This window comes from Schistocerca gregaria, chromosome 2 (assembly GCF_023897955.1).
Source record: "Schistocerca gregaria isolate iqSchGreg1 chromosome 2, iqSchGreg1.2, whole genome shotgun sequence".
Taxonomy (NCBI): Eukaryota; Metazoa; Arthropoda; class Insecta; order Orthoptera; family Acrididae; genus Schistocerca; species Schistocerca gregaria.
Window position 1 is genome coordinate 678,746,403 of NC_064921.1, and position 13,943 is coordinate 678,760,345.

Consider the following 13,943-nt stretch of genomic DNA (forward strand, 5'->3'; position numbering starts at 1 on the left):
CACTGTGTCCTCTCTGCCAAAGGTGTAAATAAATCCCTTGCAGTAAACTATATGCTCTTTGGATTACAGACAAGGGGATGCAGGCACTGACAAATCAATGTTTTGTATTAGTTTGTGGAACATGTTCAGACTGCTCAGCTGCACTCTCATTGAAATAACTTCGCTGTTGACGTTTCAGCAAGTTGCACTGTAGTGTCCCGCTGTTGACCATTTGTGGCTCACTGTATCGCTAGCTTTGTAATTACATGTAGTGCTTTGTGAAACATGGCTGGCTGCACACTGGCAACACTATTCCCTGTAACTGCAATTCGTTAGTTACAAAGTTATGTCATTTGCACTATAGTACAGACTTGCCTATGAAAGCCAGTGATCTGGTTTTAAAAGCCAGTCCAAGACACAGCTTTAAGCCAACAGGATGCTTCACATCTCTCTTTTGCATAACATAAACATCTTAAGATTGTATGCATTCACACTGTACCTATAAGAGGGGTAGTCAAAAAGTTTTAATTACCACCTCACAAAATGTTATATAATAAATTTATGTTTGTTTTGCAAGTACAGGTACATGTCTTCAGTCTTTGTACATGTCAAAATCCTTGTGTCATAATACCATACCACACCACTAGAGGAACAAAACAAAATGTGGCAGTCCATTGAAAAAGAGAGGTATTGTGTGGCAATTCACTTTCAGCACTAGCAGATTTGTTGCAGCTGTGTCAGGCTATTTAGCCATCTGCACAGGCTTAACAGAGCTGGAATATTTTTGCTTCTGCTGAAACACAATTACTACATGATTCTCCATTTTATCAATGGTCTGCCCTGTTTTGGTTTGGGTCCTCTTGGGGTGTGCTATGGTACTGTGGTGCAGGGATCCCAACGTGTCTCAAGACTTCTAACATTTAAAGTAGGTGGTGGTAGTCCAGGATGGGGTAAAAACCTGCATCAAATTTTGGAACTGAGTACATCAACTCACCAGTTGGCCACCAGGTGGCAGGTTTATCTTAGTTAAGCTTCATTTTTGCATGGACAAAATTGTTGTAGTTGCTCCTCAAAAACCAACATGCTGTACCTGTTAGAAAATGCTGGAATGGGGCAAAACCCCAAAGGTGTTTTGGAATAAATCCCTGTAGCTCCAACACTGTGATGATAATTCTTATATGATAATCCCCACAAAAGATGACATTCAACTCACTCTGTGTGAGATTATCTCACTAGTAGATATAACTCCACTGCCTAAACTAAAATTTAAGAGGATAGAAGAAGGATCCATGGGAGAAGTAAAGCTTGTTACTTAGAAGGAAAGATGTACCAAAGAAGAGAGCTTGCAATAGAAACAAAATGACTTGATGGATTTCTTTTAGGAAAGAGAGAGAGAGAGAGAGAGAGAGAGAGAGAGAGAGAGAGAGAGAGAGAGAGAGAGAAGGTTCAAATGGCTCTAAGCACTATGGGACTCAACATCTGAGGTCATCAGTCCCCTAGACTTAGAACTACTTAAACCTAACTAACCTAAGGACATCACACACATCCATGCCCGAGGTAGGATTCGAACCTGCAACCATAGCAGCAGCGCGGTTCTGGACTGAAGCACCCGGAACTGCTCATCCACAGCAGCCGGTAAAGGATTTCACATCATTGGCAAACAAAGAGGGAAGAAAACAGATCAAACACCAAGTTAATATTCTTTAAGAGTCAGATTCAGGCTTCTCAGTTTGTGAGAGTAGCTCAGATATAGATATGAACTTACTATTCAGTGAAGAAGTACCCAAAGAAGCGGAACAAGAGCCTGAAACTTCAAGGGAGAATCAAATGTCCTTATCATTCAACGACTTCACTGCAGTAAAAGTGCAGGGTAGAACCAGAAACTAATTCCAGCTCTTTTTGGCTACAATAACATCAATGTACTGTACTAAGAGGAAGGCTATGAAGCTGTGCTTTGCAAAAAACCTACCAGGAGCCTAAAAATTTACTGAGACACAGGAAGAGTCATTGGCATTGATGATGTGACAATGAAACTATCCAAACCCAATGGAATGTATACAGCACAGTTCCATAAAAAACACACACACACACACACACACACACACACACACACTTTATCAGAGGACCAACAAAAAAAAAAAGACATTATTTAATAGGTATCTAGACAACTTAGCCTCAGTCATTGAACTCTTTAAGAGTATTCTGTAAACTCTCCTTCTGTGAAAAAGAAAGTATTATTTTTGTACAAATATTTTTAAACATTATGTTCTAATTAATGAGTTATTTAAATTCAATATTTTATTGAGTAACTCGGCTACAGTACAATACTGTTACAAAGTAAATTGAAGATGGAGAGAGGAGAAAGGAAAGAGAAGGGAAGGAACTCGTGATAGCAGCTGCATCGGACCTTTATGCGCAATCAGCAGTGTCAAGTGAAATGTGAACTGGACTGGGACCCAAATCTGGGATCTCCTGTTTACCAGGCAGTTGCATTTCTCTCTGCAGTATCTAGAAACACTGTTTATCGCAGATGAGTGGATTATCTTGGCATGCTCTCTGGCTGACTCACATGCCTGCCTAGTGTCACCCACCTGCGCCCCTTGTCCATGTCCCCCACATTCACTAATTCTGGATTCCCGCTGGGTGTTGAACGGTGTTGTGCGTCCCCTCTAATGGTTATGGATTCATTGCCCATTGAGGCGAATCAGTTATATGAATAAGTGGTGTCTGTTCTTTCAGATATGTCCAAAAGAAGACACACCACACATTCACATAAATGTCACCAAGGATCATTTCAAGAGTTTTTTTATTATGCAATCATCCGTTTCTATTCATGTCTCTCTCAAATGGTACAAAGATCCCATTCTGTGGAGATAAATCCAACTTTTTATTTTATTTTTTTGGTAAACTGTAAATTTATCTACAACTAATAATCAGACAGACCTGGAATTTGGATGGGTTATGCGTAACAACTCAATTTGAAATTGTGGGGAAATCTACTCCCCGTCCCACTGATTACAGTGTAAGAAAAACTGAAAATTGCACAGCTTTACCACCATCTACCCTACTTGCAAACAAACTAACCATTTTCTGGAGTATGAAAAATACTGAAAGTCAAATAAAAATATTCTGTTCTGTGTGTTTTTGATGTGATGATCAAAACTTTACAACTACCCCTGGTCTCGCCTTTTTACACTAACATTTATGTTCACAGTTTTTATTTACTAGATAAGATAATCAACTAAGTAACACTTCAACTCACCTCAGTGCCATTTTGTGAGCTGCTTGCCCAGACAGAATAATGGCTGCCCAGCAAAACACTCCCATCAGAAAGACAATAGTGAATGAAACCATATACAGTAATGATGACAAAAGAAAAGTATCAGTGTCTAAATACTGCACAGGCATCACACCTGATTCCTTGAGGAATGATAAGGGCATTATATCCATGCACCACCTGCAAAATTTTCAAAGTTACGCTGTAGCTAGTAAAAAAATAACTTGTTAGCAATACACAGTGTTTCCATCACATTTCCATTCTCCATATTAACCCATTAGGTTTTTAGTACAATTCATCATGGGATTTCAGAGTGGACAGAAATGAGAGCATTCAAACAGTAAGTATGAGTATTTACAGAAGTGGTTTTTTGGGTGTTGGGGGCTGATGAGCAAGGGAGGAAAAGAGACTGGCAGCATCTGATATATGGTGCTAGAGAAGGATGTTAAAACATCATTCAGACACAGTAATGGAAGTGACATTTTGAACAGTCGATGAGGATGAAAAGTTTTTAGTGAAAACTTTACTAATTTTTTATTGTATGCCTCTGCAGAGTGCAGTAATGCTCAGTTCTTACCCAGTATCTTGTAACTTTGCTGTCAAGGAAGAGTTTAATTAATGTTATCACTTTCTGCAAAACACCAAGGCTCATTTAATTTGCTTGTTTTTATTCCTCGTCATTTATAATTTTAGTAGCTATCCACTGTTAAACGTACATTTTAGAAAGCATAGAATACCTTGCAGAAGTGGTGAATGCAGCTTTTTTATACCTGAATTTACAGCAATACTTTGCAATTGGTATATAACAGAGTGTAGTGTTGGTTTCTCTATCTGTTTCCCCCTTCCCTGTCCCATTCGCGAATGTCACATGGGAAGAATATTTGTAGGTAAGCCTCTATTTTAGTTACTTGTGGTCATTTTGCAAGATGTATGTGTGAGAAACAAATATGTGCCTGACTCTTCACGGACAAATTTGATGCAAATTCTTTGTTCCACTTTTTTATAATGACTGAAAATTGCTGAGCATACTAAAATATGTCTAACCTTTCTAGCTGTCAAAAGCAAACAGAGTACACTAACACTTGAAACTGTGAACATACTTGGGTACCAACATAACAAAACAAAAATCGACAATCGAATGTATGTTGCCCAAGCAATTTGAAAAGTCACCTTACTTTTTGAACAGCCCTCATATATACGAGGAAGTGTATAGCACAGTAATGAGTCATCAGCAATTAAAAGCGGAATACTACTCAACCAGTAAACTCCCAATTCTTCAAAGTATTTGATTCCCAGTATAAAACACCTTCAAACATCTGCCTGCTTTACAAATGATTTAATGTATTAAATATTTGATGTTAAGCATGTACACGAGAAAAAGTTTAGAAAAGGCTTGAAATTATGTTTATAGCTTGTTGGAAGTCATGAAGTGCTCTCATTATGAAACACTGTATGAATGTAGTCTGGCTAGTTTGCACTCCATTTTAAGCAAAAGCTTGTTTTTCGTGCATCTCAATGTCTATGAATCATATGTCCTACACTATGTGCCACAAAATCATATAATTTGGTAGGCACGCACAGTGGTAAAGTGGATACTAAGTGCAACATGTCATTCCAACAGAGTTCACATCCCAGCTGTGAGGTTTAGTAGTAACAGAGAAATAAATTGAAACATCATGCCTGATGCTAAAGTTTTATTGCAAGAATTATGAAAATGTGGTAAAGGATAAACATTTTTGTTCTTGTCATTTTGTGAGGGGTGTCAGTGAGAAAAAGTTCCTTAAACATTTCACATTACGTGTAAAATTTGTAGGAAAATGTTCGCATTCTCAAATACAAGATTCATTTAGTTGAGGTAATTTGCACACAGTGAGCTATGCTGCCACAAGATATGTACACAGTTAATGGAATGTAATACTTTTCTTATTGTGTTAAACATTTAACATAAGAGTATACCTCTGAATGATTAGAATATGACAGAATTTTAAGTTTTTAAATTTGGTCTATAATTGTACGAAAGAATGAAAATCAGACTTCTACTGCTTCTGGAAGCTGTTAGGTATGCAACAAGCAACTGGATCCGTGAACCATGAATCGGGTTAGTCAATGGATGTAGTAACAGTGATGTTAAAATTTGTATCTAGGGTAACATGTCTATGGACACCCATCATTCTTAAAGTGATGAACTGATCCCTCTATAATGTTCAAAGGGATTCATCTTGGGTGATCTGGATGGCCAAATCATTCACTCAAACTATCCAGAATGTTCTTCAAAAGTGGCTCCAAACAATTTCGGCCCAATGATGGCACACTGTTATCCATAAAAATGCCAACGTTGTTTGGAAACATGTAGTCTATGAATGGCTGCAAATGGTCTCCAGTCAATGTTTGGTTCAGCTGGATCACAGGACCTAGTCCATTCCTTGTAAACACAGCCTGCACCATTAATGAACCACCACCATCTTGCACAGTGCCTTGTTGACAACTTGGGTACATGGCTTCGTGAGTCTGCACCACACTCAAATCCTACCATCAGCTCTTACCAACTGAAAACGGGTCACATCTGACTGGGCCACAGTTTTCCAGTTATCTACAGTCCAATCGATATGGTCATGAGGCCAGGAGAGGCATTGCATGTGATGTTATGGTTTTAGTAAAAGCACTCATGTTGGTCATCTGCTGACACAGCCCATTCATGCCAAATTTCATTGCACTATCCTAACCGATACATTCATTGTGCATCCCACATTGATTTCTGTGGTTATTTGATGCAGTGTTGCTTGTATGTTAGCACTGACGACTCTACACAAATGCCACTGCTCTTGATCATTAAGCGAAAGCCGACAGCCACTGTGTTGTCTGTGATGAGAGGTAATGCCTGAAATTTTGTATTCTTGTCACACTCTCGACATGGATGAGCTCAGAATATTGAATTCCCTATAGAACCCAAAATGGAAAGTCCCATGCATCTAGCACCAACTACCATTCTGCGTTCAGTCTGTTAATTCCCATCGTGCAGCCATAACCATGGAGGGAACATTTCACATGAGTCACGTGAGCACAAATGATAGCTACGGCTATGCAATTCCCTTTTATATCTTGTGTACACAATACTACTGCCACCTATATATGTGCATATTGTTTCCCCATGACTTTTGTCACCTCAGTGTATGATATCGTATGGCTGAAGAGCATACATATAATAACTAAAAAGGTTTTGTTTTCCTGGGGGGAGAGGGGAAGGGGCGAGGGGAGGATAAAATTTCTGGGGAGGAGGGGAGATGCTAAAACAAGTTTTTGATTCTTAGGTGGCAGTTGATTCTCCCCCCCCCCCCCCTCCCAATTACATGTATGGTGTGAATGTGAGACCAGACAGACACAAATTTATATGGTGCTTGAGTGTGGGATGCATCTGCAGTAGGAAGTAATCCGAGAGTGGGGATGCATTTATAATAGGAAGTATCCCAGAGTGGGGATGTTTGCATCCTAAGCTTTAATGATGTCATTAAAGTTGTGTCATGACATGACAGATGCCACACTGAATGGAATGATGACATAATTACTTCACTTGACATGATCCGTTATATTACACTCCTGGAAATGGAAAAAAGAACACACTGACACCGGTGTGTCAGACCCACCATACTTGCTCCGGACACTGCAAGAGGGCTGTACAAGCAATGATCACACGCACGGCACAGCGGACACACCAGGAACCACGGTGTTGGCCGTCGAATCGCGCTAGCTGCGCAGCATTTGTGCACCGCCGCCGTCAGTGTCAGCCAGTTTGCCGTGGCATACGGAGCTCCATCGCAGTCTTTAACACTGGTAGCATGCCGCAACAGCGTGGATGTGAACCGTATGTGCAGTTGACGGACTTTGAGCGAGGGCGTATAGTGGGCATGCGGGAGGCCGGGTGGACGTACCGCCGAATTGCTCAACACGTGGGGCGTGAGGTCTCCACAGTACATTGATGTTGTCGCCAGTGGTCGGCGGAAGGTGCACGTGCCCGTCGACCTGGGACCGGACCGCAGCGACGCACGCCAAGACCGTAGGATCCTACGCAGTGCCGTAGGGGACCACACCGCCACTTCCCAGCAAATTAGGGACACTGTTGCTCCTGGGGTATCGGCGAGGACCATTCACAACCGTCTCCATGAAGCTGGGCTACGGTCCCGCACACCGTTAGGCCGTCTTCCGCTCACGCCCCAACATCGTGCAGCCCGCCTCCAGTGGTGTCGCGACAGGCATGAATGGAGGGACGAATGGAGACGTGTCGTCTCCAGCGATGAGAGTCGCTTCTGCCTTGGTGCCAATGATGGTTGTATGTGTGTTTGGCGCCGTGCAGTTGAGCTCCACAATCAGGACTGCATACGACCAAGGCACACAGGGCCAACACCCGGCATCATGGTGTGGGGAGCGATCTCCTACACTGGCCGTACACCTCTGGTGATCGTCGAGGGGACACTGAATAGTGCACGGTACATCCAAACCGTCATCGAACCCATCATTCTACCATTCCTAGACCGGCAAGGGAACTTGCTGTACCAACAGGACAATGCATGTCCGCATGTATCCCGTGCCACCCAACGTGCTCTAGAAGGTGTAAGTCAACTACCCTGGCCAGCAAGATCTCCGGATCTGTCCCCCATTGAGCATGTTTGGGACTGGATGAAGCGTCATCTCACGCGGTCTGCACGTCCAGCACGAACGCTGGTCCAACTGAGGCGCCAGGTGGAAATGGCATGGTAAGCCGTTCCACAGGACTACATCCAGCATCTCTACGATCGTCTCCATTGGAGAATAGCAGCCTGCATTGCTGCGAAAGGTGGATATAGACTGTACTAGTGCTGACATTGTGCATGCTCTGTTGCCTGTGTCTATGTGCCTGTGGTTCTGTTAGTGTGATCATGTGATGTATCTGACCCCAGGAATGTGTCAATAAAGTTTCCCCTTCCTGGGACAATGAATTCATGGTGTTCTTATTTCAATTTCCAGGAGTGTACATGACATGGATAGTAATGCTAACAAGTAAAAAAGCATAAATATGTCATGTTTTCATTTAAATGTCTTTGAAACTGCCAGATAAATTGAAAAGCTAGTTCTCTTCTTTTATACCCCTAACCCTACCCAAGATACATTGACCTTTTTTGTGCTGTGATAAGAGCATTTTTCATTCTGGTTAATAATATAGATGACCTTTAAACACTATGTAATATGGGTTGCATGTGGCAGTTCCAATACAAATTTACTGTGTACAGTATCCTTCTACAGAGTTTTCCTGTGTGTCGGAACCACAACTGAGCATCAGTAACTTTAAGTGCCTTTATTTTACCTTAATGCATTAGGATATTGAACAGGTAGTTCAGTACATAAAAGGATATGAAAATCAAATAGTCACTGGAAATTGGAATGCTGTTGTGTGGGAAAGACTAGATGAAAGGGTTACAGGAGACTATGGGCTTGGTTGTAGGAATGAGAGAGGAGAAAGACTAACTGAGTTTATCTACAAACAGTGAATACTCTGTTCAAGAATAACAAGAGGAGGAGGTATACTTGGAGAAGGGCAGGAGATACATGACAATTCCAGTCAGATTACACCATGGTCAGGCAGAGATTCCAAAATCAAGAACAGATATAGACACAGATCACAATTTAGTAACGATGAAGAGTACGCTGAAGTTTAAGAGACTAGTCAGGAAGAATCAATGTTCAAAGAAGGAGGGTACAGCAATACTAAGGAATGAAGGGATATGCTCAAACTACTCTAGGCTGTAGATACTGCGGTATGTAATATCACAATAAGCTCTTCAGTTGAAGGGGAATGGAAATCTCCAAAAAGTGTAATCACAGAAGCTGGAAAGAAAAACATAGGTACAAGGAAGGTAACCATAAAGACATCATGGTTAACAGAAGGAATTCTTCAACTGATTGACAAAAGAAGGGAATATGAACGTGTTCAGGAAAATTCAGGAATACAGAAACACAAGTCACTTAGAAATGAAATGAACCGGATATGTAGGGAAGATAAGGTGAAATGGCTACATGAAAGATGTGAAGAAGAACTGACTGTTGGAAGGACTGACACAGAATATGGAAAAGTCAAAACAAACTTTGGTGAAATTAAAAACAAGGGCGGTAAAATTAAGTGTGCAATAGGAATTCCACTGTTAAATGCAGAGGAGAGAGTGGATAGGTGGAAAGAGTACACTAAAGGCATCTACAAGATGGAGGACTTGTCTCATAATGTGATAGAAGAAGAAACAGAAGTTGCCATAAAAGAGAAAAAGAACTTTGCATGACTTAAGATTAAATAAGGCAGAAGGGATAGATAATGTTCCCTCAGAATTTCTAAAATCATTGGGGGAAGTGGCAACTAAACAGCTTTTCACATAGTGTAAAATGTATGAGACTGGCAACATACACCATCAGACTTTTGGAAAATCATCATCCACAAAATTCCAGAGTTAGCAATCACTGTCAAGTGCAAAAATTATAAGACCAGAGAGGCAGTTCTGATGTTGCAGTTGATAATGGGAAGAAGTCTGAACAAAAATCAAGATATGTTCATACGACTTGTTGAGCTGGAAAATGTATTCGACAATGTAAAATGGTTACACGCTGTTCCAAATTCTGAGGAAACTAGGTGTAGGCTAAAGAGACATATGAGTGAGAACCAAGAGCAAACAGTAAGGTTGAAAGACCAAGAATGAAGTGATCAGATTAAAAGGTGTGTAAGACAGGGATTTAGTCTTTTGCCTCTACAGTTCAATCTATACATCGAAGAAGCAATGACGGAAATAAAAGAAAGATTCAAGACTGGGATTAAAATTGAAGGTTAAAGGATATGACTGATAAGATTCACCGATGACATTACTATCCTCACTAAAAGTGAAGAACAATTACAGGATGTGTTGACTCCAATAAAAAGCCTAGAAGTAAATAAAATGGACTGAGAGTAAACTGAAGAAAGACGAAAGTAATGCGATGTAGGAAAAATGAGAACAGAAAGAAACATAATATAAGAAATGGTGATCATGAAGTATATAAAGTTGAGGAATTCTACTAGCTAGACAGCAAAATAACCTATGATGGATGGAGCAAGGAGACATAAAAACCAGAATAGCACTGGCAGAAAGGGCATTCCTGGACAAGAGAAGTCTACTAGTATCAAATGCAGGCCTTAATGCGAGGGAAAAAATACTCAGAATATACATTTGGAGTACAGCATTGTATGGTAGTGAAAATATGTGGGAAACACTGACAAGGAGAAGGGACAGAGAACATCTGTTAAGACACCAGGGACTAACTTCCATTGTACTGGAGGGGGTTGTAGAGGGAGAAACTGTGAAGGATGACAGCAAATAATTGAGTATGTCGGTTGCAAGTGCTACCCTGAGATGAAGAAGTTGGCGCAGGAGAGGAATTCATGGATTAGCATTTGGGTGGGGGGTGCCACAAGAGATACAGCTGGAGTCGCCCGAGCCAATCAGGATGCAGTCATCACGGCCCAGAGGGGAAGTCATCTGGTGAGCCTCCTGGAGTACGGAACATGTCTCTTCTCAGTCGCGATGTTGTTACTGTGATAATATTTACGGGAGATGAACTTTGGCTATGGACCTGGACATGAGTGATTATGCTGAGTTATGTTTCACCTTGTTTTCAGAATAAATCTTCTAAGTTGTAATTAATTCCGACTTTCCATTTGGCAGTTTGTACCTGCGACACAACTGATTCTCTCTCGTTATTTGATGAAGTGTAAATCATTTTCTGTTGATGCCTTGTGTATTGCAAAAACTACTGGGTCACTTTGTCTTGCTATTGTTAATGGCTGAGGTATTGTATGTAGCTTTCGCACAAGTATGCAGATCTTATTCAAAAGGTATAATACAGGTCATAATAGCAAAAAATTCATTGTCATGGAACATTTATTTACAACATTAAATATAGTATGAGATACCAATTTACCAATAATACATACCTGAGTATTTGAGAAGTGATTATGGCAACAAAGAACAAGTTATACGCTTTGCCACCTGTTCCCAAAGCAGTATGAAACATGACACAGCTTCCAGTTTTTGAGAGTTCTACTATTTGCTGGCGCAGTACAAGTAACAGTATGGTGGCCACATATGCTGGCAGCTGAGGTGAGTAGAATCGTACTAACTGTCCAAGACTGTCTGCTATGGAGGGTTGTATGCTATACAGAATACACAGAAGTTGTAAATTGTAATTACATAATAATTTAATAGATGTCAAAAAATTGTGGGTATATGTGCACAAAGATATCTGATCTCTCAGAAGTGGAAGTAAGAATAAAACCTGTACACAGTAACTGACCATTAATACAATCAAAAGATGAAGAATTTCATACAAAACTCAGGCTTGATGTAACAAACCCTGATTAATTGCATCAGCACAGAATATTGGGAACATTGGGAATATGAGAACAAAACAATCACCAGCACTCTAAAGTCCAAAGCAGAGGAGTAAAACGAACTTTTACACTCATATTCCCAAAGCAGAAGCACCTGGAAACTTTTGTTACATAGTTTTTACTGTGTGAGATGGTGTGACAGACTTAACGGGAAAGTTTCTCAGGCAACATACGAGTACCAAAAGCCAGTTGACATAGTGTTAACAAATGTGCACAACAACTCTGAAATATAATGTGATAGTCTGAAGCTAGAGATGAGAAGTACACAATAAGATGCAAAAATTTTAAAAAAATAACTCTTCTGAACTAACATAACGAGCTCGCAGAGTATAGTTTAAGTACAGGCTTTTGTAATCCTGCTGGGTGTATCAATGGGTCAATCAATATAATTATACCTACATCTGACAAGGTCGCCAGGTGCAGTGCAGAAACACAAACCTGCCAGTGCCAAGTGACTTGGAAAAACACTGAGGCTGCCTCAAACTGCCGCAGCCTCACTTTTCACAACCAGTTGATGTTTTCAAGTTCTTTGGTGTACCTACTGGTGACAATCCAGTGTTGCATTGTTTTCTTCTGGACTGTTATTTGGACTTTTTTGTAACCTATTGGCAACATTTGATTTACACACAAACTTGTCTATCTGCCTAAAGCAGTACTGTCTCCACTCACTGTTCAAAAAATAGTTGTGTCGGCAACTATTACTATCTCTCATTTATTTGTACATAATTTGGTGAAGAACCAAGATTTACAACAAGGCTCTCAAGTATGTGTTATCTGGTGGAAGCATGTACAAATTCCCTTTCTCACCAGCCCCCAATATCTACATAAGGCCATAAATTATTATAAACATTTCATCCTGAACACAGAAATTGTTACATTCCATTCAACACTTAAAAGAGAGCCCAGACACTGTACTCGTTTAGATTTCTTTATCAGAAATTTGAGTGCCTTTTCCTTTATTGCACATAGGTATAGCAATTTCCACATCCAGCTGCAAACTTTGCCTTAAAGTAAGAAAGAAAGAAAGGAAGGAGGATTTCAAATTTTGATATTTACCAGACCTTCTTATACACAATCTGTTCAAATTTATAGATTTTTGTCACAGATGTATGGCATGCCATATGCCATTATTGTAGGAGTGCCATATGTGACTCTGAAAACAGGTCTCCAACACAGAAGGCACCCTGTGCAGTAATTCTTTCAGTCAAAGAGAGAGGAGTAAGTCAGTGGGTGACCTGAAAAAAATGCAGTAGATGAAGGAAGATATTGATAATTCAAAAATTTCACCATCACTGTTTGCCTTTTGCACTATTTTGGCATAATCTTGTCAAAGATCTGTTGTGGTACCCTGTTAATTCTTTTTCTATGCTGCATCATCTTCTTGGATGAGGAATGTGTCTGTGCGAAAGGGATCAAGTGTTTTCACTACTTGCTCTTTTCTTTTGTTTCTGTTTTGCAATAGTAAAGTTAGTATTCATCCATTACAATGTGATGGTTGGAAAAGTCACCTTCATTCGTCTTGAACATTTTCAATATTGCCTGTGTATCAATCTTCAGCTACTACTTTTGAATGGATGTCAACAGATGAGCAGCTCTAGGGTCAAATTTCTCTTGTGTATACTTCACATTACTCATGATTGTAGATGTTAAATCTGTTCATCACACTACACCAATGATACCACATTATTAAACTGGGAACTATATCAATGAATGATGGGGGACCTCACTACATATCCATTACACATCTTGTCAACATTCCTGTAATTAAGTATTTAGCTGCATTCCTTGTGTTATGAACAATACATTATCATTCTAACATTTGTTATGTGCAAGGCACATTCAAGTTCTAAGGTCTTCATTTCTGTTTTTTAATTATCATCACCATAGTCGCACAAAAAATTTTGAAACTTCTGTTATTTCTCAATGTAATCTCCCTGCAGCCTTACACATTTTCACAATGTTGACATCCTGATGCTAAGCCTGCAGTAAATGTTTCTTTAGGAGTCTGTTTTGATACTGTAAAACTGTTGATTTAGTGGTACAAGAGAAGAAAGTGTGACCTTGGAGTTCATCTTTCATCACTGGATTACCAAAAGACTATTAGGAGTCAGGGCGCGAGAGTAATGAGTCTGAGAAACCATTTAAATCTGTCTTCATGAGGAAATACCTCTGTCTCATTTGTCTAATGCAATCTTGTGAAACAACACACACACTCTTTTCCAGCCATTTTCCTCACAATGCTGAAGGGTG

At 40.1% G+C, this 13,943-nt stretch overlaps 1 protein-coding gene across 2 annotated transcripts in view; it reads right to left on the reverse strand.

The window, feature by feature from the left end:
* The window catches only part of LOC126334746 (GPI inositol-deacylase-like), a 158,286-nt gene that overhangs the window by 37,933 nt on the left and 106,410 nt on the right, over nucleotides 1-13,943 (reverse strand). For both annotated transcript variants that reach the window (XM_049997307.1, XM_049997308.1), the window contains exons 10-11: nucleotides 11,238-11,456; nucleotides 3,242-3,436 (exon numbers count right to left, since the gene is read on the reverse strand). In XM_049997307.1, coding sequence (XP_049853264.1) covers nucleotides 3,242-3,436; nucleotides 11,238-11,456 — 414 coding nt within the window. The remainder of the gene's footprint in view (nucleotides 1-3,241; nucleotides 3,437-11,237; nucleotides 11,457-13,943) is intronic.